The 19,247-nt window shown below is 36.8% G+C and overlaps 1 protein-coding gene across 3 annotated transcripts in view; it reads right to left on the minus strand.

The window, feature by feature from the left end:
* PLA2R1 (phospholipase A2 receptor 1) overlaps positions 1-19,247 on the minus strand; it is a 46,456-nt gene that overhangs the window by 12,856 nt on the left and 14,353 nt on the right. For all 3 annotated transcript variants that reach the window (XM_040069447.2, XM_040069445.1, XM_040069446.2), the window contains exons 4-19: positions 18,297-18,470; positions 17,068-17,181; positions 16,294-16,437; positions 15,302-15,490; positions 13,797-13,954; positions 12,340-12,447; positions 10,584-10,696; positions 8,328-8,497; positions 7,170-7,372; positions 6,734-6,879; positions 6,191-6,275; positions 5,673-5,805; positions 5,223-5,258; positions 4,557-4,714; positions 1,678-1,742; positions 1,239-1,342 (exon numbers count right to left, since the gene is read on the minus strand). In XM_040069447.2, coding sequence (XP_039925381.1) covers positions 1,239-1,342; positions 1,678-1,742; positions 4,557-4,714; positions 5,223-5,258; positions 5,673-5,805; positions 6,191-6,275; positions 6,734-6,879; positions 7,170-7,372; positions 8,328-8,497; positions 10,584-10,696; positions 12,340-12,447; positions 13,797-13,954; positions 15,302-15,490; positions 16,294-16,437; positions 17,068-17,181; positions 18,297-18,470 — 2,100 coding nt within the window. The remainder of the gene's footprint in view (positions 1-1,238; positions 1,343-1,677; positions 1,743-4,556; positions 4,715-5,222; positions 5,259-5,672; positions 5,806-6,190; positions 6,276-6,733; positions 6,880-7,169; positions 7,373-8,327; positions 8,498-10,583; positions 10,697-12,339; positions 12,448-13,796; positions 13,955-15,301; positions 15,491-16,293; positions 16,438-17,067; positions 17,182-18,296; positions 18,471-19,247) is intronic.

Genomic DNA, 19,247 nt, shown 5'->3' on the forward strand with positions numbered 1-19,247 from the left:
ATATTGTTTAGTGTTTGAGTAAAAAGATATTCTACATCAAATACATTTGGACATACTGCATTACAGTGGATTTGATGGTTCATGGGCACAGACTTTTATTTCCAGTTTAATTTCATCAAGTAAAACCAATTCCACTACACTGAGTCACATAGCATACGACTGTATAGTAATTTATTTACAAAATAAATTATGAAAAAAAAAAGGGCAAAAAAAAAAAAGCCTTCCAGATAAAACAGTTTAACTTCCTTACATTGAAAATTTTTGGCAAGATCCAGGTGATGATGTAAAATGCTGACCTGCTTAGGAGGAAAACACACTTTTCAGGAAACTCAACCAATTTTTGGCCAACTCCCACCTTTGGCCAGCTGAGGGGGGAGGGTGGGCATCTCTTCCTTTTATCTGATAATAAATATGGCAATGGCAAACTCAAGCACTCAAAAGTCATGAATTGAAACCCCAAGATTATGTGTGGAAAAAAGAAGTATTTACGTTTCTTCAGTTTTGACTTTTGAGGGTGAGATTACAAGACTGCAGCTGCATTAATCTTTTTCAGCTCTTCTCACGAATACAAAGCTGTATATTTTTATTTTCTTTGGAACCTGACATGTTTACTTTATGATATGACTTGCAGATCATCAGAAAACAGACACTGTGAGATGACAGAAATGACTAAACCAGCAGGCACTGTGAATTTCTTTTTAATACCCTAGTAAAATATAGAACTTTGCCATGATTGAAAGGCTAGCACCAAAATTATGGCAACCAAAAATCCCTCAGCAGATTGATTATAGAATCAAAAGGTAGAAACCTGAATACTTAACATCGTGTGCTGAGAGAAAAACAGTTTATAGATGTAGGAAAAATTGTTGCTAAGTCCATGTGGGTCATTTGGTTATGAGAAAACTGTCTGTGCACAGCAATGCATTAACATTATTGCTGTTCCACATAAAAGCCCAATTAAAACTGAGGTATCAACATCACTGGAATCTTTGTATTTTGACATTAGAGAGCTGTAACTATTAATACACTTTTAAAACTTACAACTTAGCCTCTGAGCATGTTAATGATATTTCACTGCTCTTTCCTTACTCCCAGAAGCAGTCATGCAAATTATAACCATGGAGCAGGACTTTTACGTAGATTGTATTTCTCAAAAGCAATGAAAAAAATACAAACACTTTGGCCAACAACAGAATCGAGTTACAATTAGTGCAGCAAAAGGAAATATAAAAAGAAACCTGTTTGTGATGAAATGAAGCCACATCTTTTCCCTGGTTTCTGCAGATCTCTTTCCCTCCCTTCGTCCCAGTTGTGGTATGTTACTGGTGATTCATCTCTCCAGCTGCACAGAAATATTAAGAATGAAGTTTCACTTTTTCCTATCCTTACCTAAAATTGCAGCCTCCATTAAAGGGTGCAAAAGGAGATGCAAGGGATAAAGTAAACAAACAATCACAGTGACCAAGGTCAACATAATTGTCTTTTACAACCCTGTCAGAAGGAATATTGCAATATGGAGATAAATTCAGAGCAATATTATTCTGAATGACATTTACATAAGAATTGAAATTGTCTCTTGAATATCTCACTCAGTCACCAAACTGCTTTAGCCCATCATACTGGGACAGGGCATGCCAAACACAACTCACAGCAGCTGTGGCATAGACGAATTCTTACCGAAACTCATCATTGAGGTCTTCTGCGTGCAATCCAATCCACCAGTGAACATCACTATTCGACAGCTATAAAAGAAATGTTTTGCCGTGTGTTTAGATGTTGTTGCCCTTCTACCAATGCATTAACAAACTCCTAAAGTCAGACTGTGTACTCTAATAGCATCCGCACTGGGTTTCAATGGGAAGAACAGGTGCAAAATCCTAGGCCCATGTTAATTCATGTAACTTCAGTGAGGTTATTCACTTGAGTAAAGCATGATTTAGCTCCCATATTTCCACAGGATTGTTGATGTGTCTTCTGTAACCTAGGAATTCACAGTTTTAGGAATTTACAGCCTATCTGGTTCGAAAAGACTGTTGTCTTAGACCCGAATTTGTTCTTGCCCAATTCCTAAAATTAAACAATACCAAATATTTCCTTTAAGCAGTAATACAGCTCTGATCCTCGATGTTTCTGAAATGCTTTCGGAACATTTACTAACTTCAAATGGTTCATACGGGAGTTTTCTAGAGATGCTTTCTAGATTGATTGCTACTCTCATTAAAGGATCCAGACTTCTAAAAGGCAAAGCATTATTGAAAAGCCATGGAAATAATGTAATTCCAGCAGATGTGTTCTTGCTTTGTTGAATTGATTCTAGCTTAAGCTATGAATTGGTTTCACTTCAAGGTCAGCCACTCAGTCACAGATTGGGGGCTTTTGGAAAAAGAAAAAACAAAAAGTTCTGAATTTGCAGGACAGTAAAGAAGCCACCTTGAATCTGTAAAGCATTTATTTTTCGTCAGAAAGAACTGAAGTCCAGGTTGTGTTGTGCTTCCACATTATTCTTTGAGTTACAGTTAGGATTTTTCCAGCTCACATCTTATTTAGCAATATCAAATGAAGAAAACAGACATTTCTGACAAAAGACTTAGGAATGTTCTCTGGTTTGGTATTGCCTGGCCCCTGAGTTTAGTTTTTGAATTACAGCACTCAACCGACAGTTTTTAAAGAAAGAGTGAAAAATGTGATTCCAAATTCCATGCTAAGAAATTTTGACCAAGTTTTCTAATGACACATACAAATTCAATTTGGACTGCTGAGTATTATTTTAGCGATTGTCGTCCTTACTCCTACTTCCACAGGAAAATAGTTACAATCACTCAGGGACAAACGTGGCTATGCTGAGAAAGTTCAGCCAAACCCAGCAGGTTTTGAAATAGCCATGTATGTTGTATTCTGAGACAAAACTTCTAGGAAGCAAAGCTGATTTCCAGTGTCAAGAGACTAAATCTTGCTTTTTCACTGCAGAATGCTTATAAACTTTTGAATAATTTTAATGATAAATCCACTTTTAAAAGATCTCAAGTAAGTAAACATGACTTTAAAGCTGCATTCGATTATCCCTTTTAAGTGATCTTAAGTCAGAAAAAAAAATATATATATTTAAATTGATATAATTTTTTACGTCATAAATATTCAGAATTAGGTAATGTAGTAATTATATCACATCACAGTCTCTGGTAGATGTGGAAGAAGACAAGACAGCATAGCCAGTTCTGTTGTTGTTCATCACAACCTTTTTCTACCATGGTATATTGGTTTAAATCTATTTCATCATGCTTTACTATAAAATTACCTAAATAGAAGATAAAAATTATACACAATTCCTTAGAAATTGAAAGACCCCATATTAGTACAACAGAATTCAATGTATGCTTTCTGTTACAAGTTAAAACCAGAGGCCTGTACACAATAAGTGTGGGTCAAGAGCTTTTCTACCAAGAATTAGATGTTCTTTAAAAGATTACACTACAATATTCCTTTATATTAAGCTGTAGAATTTTGTCCTCAGTAAGGCAGACAGATTATTTGCATTAATTTTAAAACTTTTCATCATTTTGCTTTTACTGAGAACACCTAAAAGGAAACAGACTCAGTTTCTTGGGACTTCATCTGCTTATGAAGCTATTTCTGACTTTAAAAGCTGTTTGTTTCATCAGAAAGGTTCCAGAGAAATTCTGCTGTAAACCAGAGGAGGAAATTTAGAGGAAAATGTATTTTTTACCCATATAAAAATCCACAGTCACAAGGGGGCTTAATTTGGTAGACATCATACAAATCTGTGGACTCTCTGGAACCTCACCCAAGCTGGTGTACACAGAGGAAAAGTTAATTTATTTCCACGGCCATAAGCACCCTCCTCTATGGTTCATAGATACCTAGATATTATTAAGATGCAGAGAAATTGGCAATCCTTCACTCTTGGCCACTGTCCTCAACAGCAAGATTTCAAGTGATCATGTTGAAGATTTGAACTATGGAGATCATTTCAAACCTCTGCACTTGCAGCCCACATCATGCTAACACACCCTCTGAAACATCCCTCTGCACTGCTACTTGATCACCAGCTGCCAAGTGACAAAATGGGAAGGGAGCAGAACTGCACTTGGATGAGCAGACATCCCAGTGGCTGCAGAACCACGGTGGGAATGTGAGGAACCATGACTGCTCTCCTTGGCCAGAGAGGGGTGGGCAGAGAGGAAGAAACAGAGAAGGATGGACACCACACATGAAACACACCTTTCTCTGCCCCCAGTTACTTGCCCAACTTTGGGATAGGAAGCTTTTGCTCCTCTTGGATCTTTTGAGGCAGATTGATCAACCTGCTCAATAGCAGAGCTGGTTTGGCAGATTTGAAACGTTACTGACTTCTTAAGCTAAATAGGGCTTCAGGGAGGGATATGGGGAATGAAGACGGCAACAGCATTATTTCTAAAGTAAAATGTCTTTTGGATTCTACCTGGAGCAACAGGCAGACAGATTCGCTAAAAGATACATCAGAAAATAGCCAGTTACCACCTGAGGGTTTATTTTTTAAAAGGGGTACTTTTTCTTACCTTCCTTATTTTATTCTGAATAAAGGTTTGTTCACCAGAAGAATTTATTATTGCCAATCCACCACGAAGCCAGCCACAGACAAACTTACAGGTTTCCCACTCTGCAGGGCTGACATGGAAAAGATACTCTGCTCCTTGATAATATGACCAAGGCAGTTCTAGAAAGTGAGCAAAAGAGTCAGTGGTATACAGGGGTAAAAAATTAATTTCAAGTCCCATCTTTTTTTACCCCCATGGCCTGCTTGCAGCTACACATCAGAGAACAAATATGCCACTAGGAACAGCAGAACCATATTTAATCTATCAATTTGTGGTGACAAAAAATGGACTATGAGGGCTTTTTCCCTGTACTCTATCCCCTGAGGCTGCAGTAATATCAAAAGAGTTGTCCAGGCTTAACAGCAGGGCAGTTTTAGCGTGATGGGCAGGTTATCAAACTGTGCTTATTACTGGCAATATTCCTTAATCCAACCAAAGCAGTATCTGATGCTCTGGTGTTCCTAAGTAACAGTGGCAGATTTGATCTGTAACAAGAAGTACCTAGAGAGTTCCTTATTGTAAATTTTCAACTTAGAATATTTTAGCTATTTTATTTTTTAACAAAGGCTTAAATTGTATTTCCAAATTATATTGTTTCATAATGAAAAAGAGAAAATATTTTCATACCAGCTGTGTACCAAACTGGACTCATTGGTTTGACACCTGCAAAAAAAAAAAAAAAATTACAACCCAAAAATCATTAAGAATATTGCTATTGTTCAGGAAAAAAAAAAAAAAAAAAAGCCCAAACAGTTAAACATGGAATAAAATAAAATAATTGCCACACTCACTAAAAAACATTTACAGTAGTTTTTATGAATAACAACTTTGAATGAGTATTTCTAACTAACTGGTAATCTTGATACATGTTTTTAAACTGACTGTTCACATTAGACCTGTTAACTGGACAGCAAACATAAGTGGAATAACCCATTTGGCTTTGCCATGATTTCATGCAGAAAACCAGTGAGAAGTCCAGAGGTGGTTAAAAATAAGACTTTGAGATATTTTTTCCTTGCCTCTACTGAATTGCAAGTAATGTGTATAACAGACAATGCATGTTAATTAACATTTCACCTTTTGGTATTTTGCATATCCATTCACGCTTTTCATTGCAGTGTGCTGGAAAGACTGTTCTGTTTACTTTGAACACACCACAGCTTCTTGAGTCATCTTCAACATACTTGTCCTCCAAAAACGAAGATACAACCTGAAAACAGCACATTCATTCTCTTTCACTGACAATCCAAGCTGAAGCATTTAAAAACCTCATCATGGAGAAGAATGAAGGATTTAGACATGGGTATGCAACAAGAACATCTAAGCAACAACAAGAGGACTGGCTAAATTATGATGGTAAAAATATAAATAATAGGGTCCATACTCATGTTCTCCCAATGTCCTGTCCAACTCACTCATCTTATATGAGACTTCTTCATAAAATAAGTGAATAGCTATGAAACCTAACAACTTTTTTGACATGACTAACAGTATGCTAAGTATGTTAAAAATGTCTAAAAGCCTTTGCCTTGGCTCAACGTATGCTCAGATATGACTTGAAAGGTTACTGAAATACAGAATAAACAGATAGTTACAGGTGTTCTGTCAGACCACTGCCACGTCCCTCCAGAAAGCACATTTCTTTTATTAAATCCAATCCAGAACTGTCTCTCTTCTGTTCTATAACAGAAACAAAGAAAATAACACTTCTCATGCATGTTTTCCTTAGCCGTTTCAGAAATAATTTTTTTAATAGTACACATATTAATTTCTTCTTGAATTCAATATATAATTGCATAATACATTTCTTAACATTTTAGTACCCTTGAAGTAAACTCTTGCTTTCCTACTAAAATGTTAGATTATATTTTACAAGACGAAAACATTTAAAATACAATTAAAATGGTTGAACCTCCATTTCAACGAGGAATGTTAACACACAAAAACACCACCTTGACAACAATAGCTGCTCAACATTTCCCACAAATCACATTGCAATGCTGCTGATGCATTTCACCCATTTTTAAGTTCATGTTAGAATAGGGACTCCCTTGGACACTAGTAAAAAGGATGGAATAAAGTAAATTGCAGATCAGTACAATTTAGATAAATCTTGATGGTGTTAGAAGTACATTTACCTATCAAAAATTGTATATAATAGATTGTTTAAAAATATCTCTTCATAGATATGGCTAAAACTAGCAAGATGTGCTCCAAAATCTTGACATAATGCTTCTGCTTCATCCCATGTTCTTCTCATCAGAACTTTTTCATTGTGAAATATCTGCAATAAAATAAACATCATAAATGCAGTTGATTTCAGAGAGCATTTTTTTCAGAAACCCATAAAAATCAAACATTAGTCACAGTTTTCCCAAACTACAGCCATGTATATTACAAGCATAACTCTGATTCTTAGTACCTTCACTCACTTTTAAATGCAGTGCAGGACAGTAACAGGAAATTTTTGTTTGTTGAGTGAAAGAAATAATGCATTATCAAAAATGTTTTAGGAACAGCAAATCCTTAAGCTGGTGTAGAATCAGGAAAACTCGAAGCAAGTATGACATGTACCTTGTAGCAGCTGAGCAGATTAGGTTCTGACTCCCATCCAAAATAGCAGGAACTCAAATATTTTTGAAAAGTAAGTTCAGGTTCTTCATAAGAATTGACTTTTTGCTTGCACAATGACATTGCTTTGAAGTTCTTACAGCTTTTCACCTCCCAATAACCAACAGGGTGCTGTCCTCGCAGAGCCACACATCCTCCAGAATGACCTAGGCATGGGAATAAGTGTTGACTATTAGAATAAAGCACCTGACTTTTGTGAATTTTTTTGGTCAAGTGGCTGTTCTATTGTCACGAGTTTCTGGATAAAACCTCAATGAACTTACAAAACTAGCAAATTCTTTGTCAGCAGCCAGTTTATAAGCCTGTCTTAGGGCTGACCTGAGCTTGTAAAATGAACCATGACAAACGGTTTCTCTCACAAAATGCAGGAGAAGAAATGCAATTAAAAACATTACTTTTGCAAAATGCAGTAGTGAAGCAATAAATGTAAAGAGTCCAAATCGGAGAGCCATTATTGAAATGGAATATCTTTATAATTATGTCTCTTTTCTCAGGCATTGCATAGTGGCTTATGTTTCAAAGGTCGAACAGCTATTTAATTTTTTCACTTTTTGTTTCTTTGGAATATTTTCCTTGGAATTACTACAAAACAAACTGGATGAAACTAAAGGGGAAGAAGAAGAAACCTCCACACAGTCTGTTATTCACAGAAATTTATCTGACCACCTCTGGCCTATTTTTCATAGAAAATGCAAATCTCAAACTGTGACTTACTGAATAAAATTCATGACTTTTCTAGGTCCTTTTGCTGGGAGCCTCAGGAAAATTTCATAAAGAAATGGATGGAAAACATCAACTTTGGTTTTTGACTTTTTTTAAAATACAATGTATACAACAAATGTATGATAGTTCATAAAGGAATGCTTGAAAATAATTTCATAGGAAAAGAAGAATTTCAGGGATTAGCTGTGTCTGTAAGGAGGGTCCAACTGTGGGCAACTTCAGGTTATGGAGCCAAGAGCAGATGTAAATTTACCTCTCTGCTCTCTTGGCCAGGCAGGGAGGAGAGGACTTGACTCTTCAGTCCCTGCTAAGCCATTGGTGCCACATTCCCCAGTTTCCATTTCCGAGCCAGTGCTTTTTTACCAGCATGCTACTCACGTGGCTGGTACTTGTTCCAGTTTGTGTAGCTCACGGAGTGATTCCTTCCTGCTGGACTTAGCCAAAAGTATTCTCCTGTGTTGTTAAGGTCTTGCAATCCTATCCAAAAATAAGTTCTCTCAGATTTTGCCATGCTGAGGATCATACTGTTGATAAAAGCTTGTTCAAACCTTAATAAAATAATCAAGATAAAGTTTTTAGAATAAAATAGGTAAATCAGTACTTCAGTGAATAGCTCTTGTGACATTACTTAAGTTATCTCAGAAGAGAAGAATATAACAGAGGTACTTAATTTTCTTTACAGAATGCTGTGGAGGTCCTGAGGCACAAGGCTGTAGAACAAGCCACAATTTTTCCCTATTTTTTTCAGCACTTGAGCATATAAAAGAAACACTAGAATCAGATCTTATAACCTCAATGCTTGAATCACCAGATGGAAAGATAGAATGTTATTAATGATGCACAAATAAAACCAAGAAAATCCTTTCATGAAGGGAAAAAAGTTAGTGGAGTCTGAAGAGTCTCCAGAAAAAAGAGAAGAAAAATCTCAGCACAGAAGTGTCCTACTGAAACCAGCAGACACACAAACCAGCACTAACAAACCAGATCTGAAGGACTCAAAGCACCAGCTAAACTGACTACAAAGAATCACTTTTTTCCTCTTTCATTTCTTCACTGAAGTTATGTGAAAGATATACACCTTTTTGCAAGTTATAACTGCTCTGCACAGTAATCCAATTTTCACTTAAATGCAATGAGTTCTGATATTATTGATCTAAGATTATACAAAAATGCTTCCATTTATGAGCACATTTAATCAGCTGACTATAAAAATTATACAGCAAAGAAGTTTCCCACTTTGACGAAGACTCATTCAACTTTCTGGTTTCACAAACTCTGAAAAGAATGGCTAAATATAAGGATGACATTAATGTATCTGAATGTATCTGAAACACTGTGAGTGACTCAGGACTTGTATTTAATTTTCATTTCCCCTGCATGTTCTCTTTTTATGTCTACCCTCCTTCCTTTACAACTTCCTATCTAATCAACATTTTAGGATCAATAACTGAAAAGGTTTTGTAGTTTTCACAACAGAACAACAAACCTCAGCAGTAATTTAACAAAACCACTAAACTAACATGCTTTTGCTACTCCTTGCTACTGCTGCTAACTGGAACTGGGAATTAACATCATAATGAGCGATAGCTACACCGAGAAGTGAAAAAAATAAAAATACAAATATGCAGAAAGTGACAGAAGACATGATTCTAGTGATGCGCAGCATGCCCTCAGCTCCCTGCCGCATTTGAGCTGCCAATACTCAGCTGCAAGAATTTGTCCTTTATTCCCGCAGAAAGGATTTCTGTCACACTGCAGCACGCCCCATGCACAATCCTGAAACCACTGGGCAGGGCAAATTCCCATAGATGTAAATCCTTATGTAGGGTAGCCAGGGTTTTCCTAAAATACCTACCTAGTGTTGATCTGATTGCTGGGGATTACTTCCCCTGGTCTAAGAGAGCAGACATTTCCTCCTTATATTTATGGTGTTTGTGGATTTTTCTGTTGTTCAGGTTTTTTGTTTTTGTTTGTTTGTTTTAACAATAAATATGTAGCAGTTAGAATATCTATGTAATTTATCAAACTTTAATGGAAAGCCAACATAAAGATGTAAATAACAAAGAGAGCAGAGAAAACCCAGGCATCTGGACATCTACAGAGGAGAAAGCTCTTGCTAAAGCTGGAATAGAGGCAAATAAGAACAAGACATGAGAAAACAGCAACATATGCTTTCAAACATTTACTCTTACCCTATTTGCTGAGAAATCACATAAAATGAATACAAAAATAGAAACATTTATAAAACATTATATGATTCGGATTAAATTTTTATATTTGTTCACTATGAGAATAAGTATATTTTCATTTTTCAGTACATCTTCCAAGTACACCAATAGTTTCTTAAAGATGTTACATATCCCTGCAGAAAGCATTTTCTTTCAATTTCTGCATGCCCATGTGTGCACATTGCTACAAGTGTTTATAAGCCTAACAGTTGCTTTTTACTAAATTTATTTTCAATTAAAAAGTAAGGACAAGCACACCTTTGATTTTAGCTGATGTTAGTAATTATGCTCATCTGTCAAGCAAATATTATTTCACAATGGTAATGTCTTTTGCCATGCAACACTTTATAAAATTAGAATAGCTCTTGTTAGAGGTATCTTCACACTGTCTAATAGGATTAACTACCTGTTTGTAACTGATACAAGTGCAGATGGGCAGAAATAACCACTGGAAGCATGTTCAAAACTTCGAGGGGTACTGTCGATTTTGTAACAATATCCACCATGTCTTTCCCATCCCTTAAAAGAAATGAACATTATTTTATAGATTATTAATTATTGTATAATTGTTAAAAACTTGTCCCCCTTTTGCACCTTGTCTGATGATCCCTAGCTTTCCCATAGATCTTTTCTTTCCTACCAATGGTTGAAGAGAAGTTACCCTCAAGGTCACTGAAAGTGCGGATATCAGATGAGCCAGAACACTGTCAGTGTTCAGCCTGCCTCATTTCATCTCATCATTAGTCTTTTATTTCAAACTATTCAATCCTGGGTGTCCAAAGGACACCACCTGGACTGGTGTAAGTTCTGCTGGTGTGAGTTCATGCAGCATACCTGCTCAGTCTTATGATTAAATGTTTTAAATAAGCAAGAGAATAAAGAGATCATACACTCTCTCAGTCTTTTGATTAACTGAATGTAACTTTTTTCACATTAGAAAGAAAAGGATCAAAGCCAAGGGTCTGTAAGAGGGTTCAGCAAATGTTTTTACAGGGTGCGAAACACCAAGCAGAAATTTATCCTGAGTAGAAGTTGCCAGAGTGGATCAAAATACTTATGACCAGTGGTTTAATACCTTAAGACTCAATCTTGTGGGGCACAGGATTGAGAAGAAGTTGAAGTGCTGTCAAACTGCTGACTACAACTTGTCAAGGAAACTTCGATGCTCTGCACATTTTTTACCCAGTCAGGACTGTGACCAACCTTTCTTACACTAATAACACAGAAAATCCTTGGGTGACAAAATACATTGGTCCAAATGAAATAAATGCAGTTACCCTAAACTTTGGAAATGTTAAGCTGGAATCAAGTAGTAATGTCCATAATGGTATGACAAAACCCCTGAATCTGGACACTCTACATCTGGGGAAAGACTGCATCTGACTCTGAACAGTTCAGCTTCAACCTTCTTATAAATCAACTGAACTCGTTGGGTTTCTTCATTTCTCAAGAAGCAAGACAGGAAATTTAAAAAAGGAAGACAATGAGCTAAATAATAAAGCAGCTTACAAAAGAGGGATTCTTTCCTCCACAGTTTTGAATATAACAGAAATTCAACAAGTTTCCTCTTTCCACACTGCAAAAAGGAACTGATAGCAAATAAAGTCATACTTTAACACGCTTCCTTTTACTACAAGAATGCAGACCCTAAATGCCTGAAAATATAATCCAATATCCTAGTTAGATAGCTGTGCTCCTCCTCATTTGTGTTTGAAAGCAAATGGAATTGTAATGTATGAGTGGAAGAGTTCACCCTCTGTGTCAATGAAACTGATTGTTTTTCACCCTGACATTCCACTTCAATGTATGAAAACCATGTGTGGGACAAGGCATCATATAACAGCCATTATTTGCACAGATGGTGGAAAAAAGGGCTTCACTTTTGATCTAGAAAAAAATAGGAACTTGGGTCACAATCACTGATGAAACAACAAGCCATGAAAGGCATCTTGTGAAGGCTTTAAATCTTACATTAAAATTTAGTTTACCATACTTTTAAAGCAAACTATGAGATTTTTCCAAGCAAAACATGCATGTCTTTAATATGAAAAACTAAAATTATCTCTTTATTTGCATCCATATGTTCTGTAGCTATATTTATGGGTTACCTACATAATTCTATGTCATTAGTATAGCTCTAAAACAACCACAAACCCACTTACCTCTGGACAACTTGATTCCAGTTCAGGAGAAACACTATTAAATTCCCCTGCTTTCTTGCAGATATAGAAAGACTTGTCTTCACAATTTTTAATCCTCCAATGTCCCTCCTAAGGAATAAAAGAGAGTATATTGCATATATACCCATACTCTCATGCATATCTATACAAATATTAGATCACTCTCTCTCTTCCTCTTTTATCTCTTCACTAAAAAAAAAAGTAATTTTTCTCACTCCATTTACTTATCCTTAGATGGGCCATTTATTTCTACCAACACTGTCAGCAGGACATCTCAAATCAATCATGCAAACGGGTTTGTCTCTTTGGATCAGTCTTCAGGACGGAAAGTATCTTAATTAACTAACACCACGGCCATGCCAGAGCACTTTTCTTTCTGGCTATTACAGTTCTTTCTAAGATATTTGAACAGTCCTTATTCAAGATATTACAAACTTTGTATCATATAATTTTCACACATCTGTACATACTGGACGTGTATCAAAAATAATGCTTGAAAAAATTTATCTTGAACCTCCTTTTCCCTTGTATTATACATTTTCATTTGTTTGTTTACACTTGCAAACTGAGTAAAATACTACTTTGGAATCTAAAACCCCTAACTGCTCCAAAGTCCTGTTTTCTGCTTCCAATAGGAACACACTTCTCCCAGTCATTTTAATTGTCTTGGCTTTCCCCTGAGTTAAAGACTGCTACCTGGACCCACTACTGCAGAGACAACAGAAACTCTTCTTGATACTGTTTTCACACTCAGACAAAACATACTTTGCAAAACAAAAAATTAAAAATTATAGTGCTATTTATGCAAGTCATGTATTAGCGAGTTTAAGTACTGTTAATTGCAAAAGTTAAGTAAATGCATGATCGCATTACAAAAGAATTGACAGTGCCATGAGTACCAACAAGACAGGACAGTGTTGTTTTAACATTACTCCCTGTTTTACAACCCCTGACTCATCTGGTATCAATCTCCTGCTTCTATACTTTCATGTAGACCTTGACTACCGTGATAGTCTATAAATTTATAGATATTTGCACAAAGATAATACAGGCACAGCCGAAAGTTTTTCAAAACATGAATTTTAAACTTTCAAGACCAGAACTTATGCATCATAAATTATGATACACACTACTTGGATTTTAAATTACTTTATCAAAATACCCACTCATACTTGTTCTCTTCCACTTCGCAGGCTTTATAGATGTAGTATTTTTTATTGAACGTAAGCTCAAAATCTGTGATTAATTTTCTGTGCATCAGCACTGCGGAATGCATTGGTTTCTAAAGGCTGCACTGCATTTACCATAACATGAATAGGTCAGGAATCTAAAAACAAAGTCACACTCCAGGTCAAGGTTTAAAAAGGTACGCACAGTAAGAAAGGAAATTATTATGAGCTAAAACAAAAGTACCTAATTCTTTTAAAAAGAAAACTTACAGGTCCTTGTGCTGAAACACAGAGTTGTCCTGTTCTTTGAAAGGTGTTAGGTTCTTGTCTGTGCCAGCTAGAGAATTTTACTGGGGTGCTATCTGACCACTCAAAAACAGCAGGGGTGTTATTACTGTATAATCCAATCCATGTCTCTGTTACATTTTCTGTAAGAGAATAAGTGAGTCCAGATTTTAATGGTGAAGTGATAAAGCCTGATTTTCCTTTAACATGATGCCACCATTAAAAATTATTCATGGGATTTTCATTGGAATGTCTTTCTTTCAGGAAAAAATAGAAGACATAAACTTTAGGAAACTTTACTGATCAGACTATGTTCTACTGGTCTTGAAAATAAATAATTTCAAAAATAGAAGCAACATACATGATAATATGCTTTAAAATCCTAAAAAATACATATTAAGAACATATGCACTTTCTTGAAGTGCATGGGGCAGAAAAACTGACATGGAAATGAAATATTTCTTCATTTAATTTTCCATGGCACACTCAGCTTTAGGTTTCTCTGAGTGCTGTAAGGTCCAGTGACAGCACAATTGTAGCCAGCATCTGACAGATATAGGAGAGACAAGGCTCACATTTTGATGCAAAGGGTTACTTGACCAGCTACTACAGGAGAAAAAGCACTCAGGCTTTCAGGCATGAAAACCCTTCTCCTGAAGAGAAGCCTGAAGCTGGCAGGAGAGAAGCAGCAGACTGAACCTGTATAAAAGTTGAGAAATCCAGTTTTATCCATTACAGCATCCCTGCAAATTTATAATCTATGGAGGGCCTCAATAGAGGTGAAGAAGATGGTGGAGGTTAATCTCCTAATCTCCACATGACATTGGGCCCCAGCTCTGTGAGAAAATCTCACAACCAAACTGTGCAGCTCTGCCAGCACACTGATGTCAGTATCAGGCAGAAAATATTCACTTTTCTTTGCTGCTGTTTTGACAACAAAAGTATTGGCACTGCTGCATCAAAGAGTTTTTGTTCATTAAGTTCCTTGTGTAGTTATGCTACCTCTTAGGACAATGTGAACTAGCAGAAGCGCTTTGATACGCCCTGCTGACATCAAAGGGGACTCTGCCCTCATAGTAACAGCAGCAATTTTGCAGCGTGGATCAGGCCAGCTTGCAAGCAAAAGACACACTGAATTGGTTTTGCTACTAAGCACAACTCTAGTATAAGGCTGATGGCTGAATATTTTGCAAGAGTTTGCAAGGAACCAGGCAAGAACAGGAAAGGACAAAAGCTAGCATGTTTACTATGGCCTCACTGTGTTTGCTTTGTGGAGTTGTATCTTGATTTTAAGAACTGTTATTGAAAAAGGTGACTCTATGCATTTTAAGACTCCTAGAATGGGCACACAACATGATTTCTTTTTTTGCAAACATCATCTGGCTGTGCCATGTATACGGTGCTTAGAGGGGAACAATGTTAAAGAGCTGCACAAAAGAGCACCACAAAACACTTGAAGAGACACCCGCACACAAACTCCCCAAACTCACCACCTTCAAGCAAGTTAAGGAGCAGCTCTTCATCTGCCATGGAGGATATACTAATGAGCCTGCTATTTTCACTTTGGCACGAGAGAGAGGCATCATTCCAGCTCTTCTCCTCTTTATGAAGTCTGTAGCAGTTGCGATTGTGTGGGTACCAACCAGCGTCACAACGAGTGGCATAGTACTTCCACGTATCTTTAAATGAGCACACAAAGTTTATGTACATTAGACAGAATCGCCAAGGCTATGCTACGTTCATAACACATTCAGAGATTATTTTTTTTAACTTTCAAATGCTGAAAACAGCGTTTTCCAAGATGACTTAAGGAGGCCAAAACACCTGCTCTTATGGATCATCACCTACCAAGCAAACTGAAATTTCTTCCGCTTTATTTGATGATTGAACTGTTTGGGCTGCTGAACTAGTGCAAATACTAATTCAGTTTAAAACACAGTTTATCTTCCTTATTACCGCTGAATCTGGTCCAAAGACAAATAAAGCTTCTTCAGATGCATTACCTACAGAAAGTTTGGATTGTCTTTCGTTATTACTTGAAACAAGCTGCTAAAGTTTTTTTTAAGTCACTAGGAAGGAGCTGAACCCAGGTACGTAGCTCTTACAAAACCAAAAGTTTATGTTAGAATAAACTAAATTCTGTTTTTAATGCACTATATATCCTATACTTATAGTATAAACACTTGAAGTATATGTACAATACTTTTTGGTATATCAAAAGTACATCACATCATAAAAACCCCTGCAAATTTCGTGCTACATTTATACAGTTTTCTTCTCTGTGTGCCACTGGTGAATTTCAGTCACACTGAAAACCTATTTTGCAACTCATAAATGTGGCTCTTATTGTATAATATAAAAGCAAATGAGCAACCTGATGGTGCAAGGAATCAAATAAACGCTATTTGTATTAAAATAGTTTGTTCTAAGATTCTCAACATGTTTTCAAAGGCTGAATTTAAACAGAAGAAATGTTACTTACCCAGCGTTTCATTCTCTGTCTTATTTAAATATTTTTTGCATACAAAAGGCAATCCAGATTCACATAGATAACTGTTCCAGCCATACTTCAATCTTGGATTAATCACTGCACAATGATTTTCTTTAAAACGGTTATCAGAGACATCTGCAAACACATTTTTGAGAAGCACAAAATTACAAAAAATCAGTTCTTAGTTGCAAAATTGTGTTGTAAGGTTCTCTGCAACTTCTTGAATTAATGTACACACATCCCTGCACACCCAAACTTCTAGTAATATTATAGCAGTACTATGGACAGTTGAACATTTACCATGAATTACATGTGTGGCAATGCCTCCTTGGCTGCTGCTCTCAGATGAGAGGCTGTAAACAAGCCTGGTGAACAGACTTCAAAATGTAGCAAACCAAGTCAAAAACCTCGTGTTAGCGTGCTAATGATAATTACAGCTTGTTAACATAAACAAATTGAAACTCCTTTCCTCCACGAAAGTTTTTAAATATGCAACTGGAACTTTAAAAACATCTTTAAAAGTAAATGACAAAAGGACTAGACCATTAATGCTTTGAACAGATCGATCTCACTTGATGTTATATCCCTAGAAGGGCTTTCAGTTCATGAATATGAATGAATATTTCTACAAAAAAAAAAAGTGCACTCATTCACTTAATTCAACTTTCAAACATAGCTGTAGGAACAGCAGTATTGTATCAAGCTGTAGTTATAGAGAGCATCTAATTATGCTGCTATAACATATGCAAGAGGAACATCAAGTACTTGCTCTCCAGTTCACAAACATGAGTGGTGCTCCATCTGACCACTGCCAGCCAGCGTCGTCATCCAGGCGATTCAGGCCCATCCACAGCACGATGTCTGTGGAATTTAACTGTCCTGAAACAGAAAAAAATAAACAAAGTAATACTGCATGCTTTCCCCAAGTTTTAAAATATCTACAGGCATAGACCGGCAGTCCTGACTTGTTAAAACTGGAGTAAAACAAAATTTCAAGGCAGTCTCCAGAAAGTTCTGGCTGGTTGGCATTTTTTTCTGCCTTTAGAAGTCAGTTACTTTGTTAATCAACACAGAGATGAAAAGGAATAAACTCAGAAACATGAAATCCTTCAAAAGCTACTTATTCCACAAACCTTTCCTGCACAAATTGTTGCTGACCTTAGAAGTTAAATCTAGAACAAGCAGCTACATAAATGCTAGCCTGCTTATATAAACACTAGCCTGTTTCAGCTTTTCATAAACCAAACAACTTTCACAAACCTTTATAGCCTTGCAGACATATCAAAAGCTAATGAAATAGTTTTTAAAACTTCCTGTTAGCTTATATCCTTCAATTGAAAAGCAGCAATAGTGGGAAGCAATGGACAAGAAATCTCAGGCAACATTCGCATCAGAGCTCCACCACCCATTCCTACTTGATTTTCTCCACTTGTACTAATACCCATGAAAGCCCTGATTTCAGAAGGCTCTGCACATTTTGTCTGAGACATTTGCTCCAAGTGGAAAAGCAAACTGCTTATCAGAGAATGAGTAACATCCACTTACAGAGCTGGCATTTTTTTCATACAGGACATTTACTTAAAGCCTGTAGAAATGATCCTGTCATTCCCATTTGGTGAAGTCCATTTACAAAGGAAACTTAGCAGGAGAAAGGGACACCGAGGTACACTATAGAGAAGGCAAACACATGTATAATTCTCCAAAGTAAACACACTCCCTAACGACAACTGCAGGACGAATGGAAATCTCCGTGAGGAGGGAGAATTGGGAAAATGACACCCCCACGTAACACATACCACCACTTCTGCACTTCAGTTTATTAAGGTGGGAACTTACCTACACCCTTGTTCTTTCAAATAGCTCTACTGAGGTGTGTTACACGACACAAGCAGCAATGGGTGAGACATCACACAGGGTATTAGGCTCCAAAGCTTACCCCTTTGCTCAGAAGGAGGAATTCTAACTACAAGGTGCCCAGAGAAATGTCTACTCACTGCTTAAGTTACTTATGTAGTTCTGCTCTTCGGGGTCAGTGACACTGAGCAGGTCCCCTCCTTGCAGCTGACAGGCAGCCCGAGCCTCACGCCAGCTCAGCACGGACGCGAGGTTGAACTGGTAGCAGATGTGTGTGTCGGGGTTCTTCTTCCAAAAGATGTCACAGCCACTCTCTACTCAAAAACAGACTCATCACCAACTGCCCAAGACTCCAAACCAACCAGAAACACAACACCTTGAACAATTTAATTGATTAATGACAGCAGTATCCCAACGGAAGCATGATTATGATTGCCTTTCCTGTTCCTTTGTTAATGCACATAGGGAAACAGGGCAGTAATGAAATAAAATGTTGCTCCACATTTCATATGGTTGATGAACACTTTGGAGCTGATCTGCAGCTGGTGGTGATTTTCACAACTCTCATGTAGCCAACACAGCTACATTTTAATTTATTCTGGCTAATCATTAGCTTCTAAAGCTGAACGTTGAAATATTCAAACTGTGAACACCTCACCCAGCTTGTGGAGCAACACTCATTGGATCTCCCTGGACCTTGAACTCAAGAGAATAAACGACTATAATTAAAAAGGATAAGAAAGGCTGCAAATACCATCTATTTTAATGACTGCCCAGGAATACCCACTACAAAGACACATTTACAGCTGTTTTAAGATGCTTTGGAACAGAGATCTGAAATGTAACTTGAGCAGAAAAGGCTTTTCCAAACCACTTCTACTGATAGTCTAGAAGACACTATTTTGCTTATTTACACAAGAAGCTGGAATATCCACAAAGATTATACATCCAAAATCTTTTCAGTAGCAAGTATTTTTAAAGCTATTGCTGTTCAGTATTTTAGGCCCCAGACACATCCAAGCAGTGCACAGAAGAAAAGGAATGTGCAAGATGCAATACAGTCAAAAGCAGAACGTGACCTTTCAAGAGCA

The sequence above is a fragment of the Hirundo rustica genome, chromosome 7 (genome assembly GCF_015227805.2).
Source record: "Hirundo rustica isolate bHirRus1 chromosome 7, bHirRus1.pri.v3, whole genome shotgun sequence".
In the NCBI taxonomy this organism is placed as follows: domain Eukaryota; kingdom Metazoa; phylum Chordata; class Aves; order Passeriformes; family Hirundinidae; genus Hirundo; species Hirundo rustica.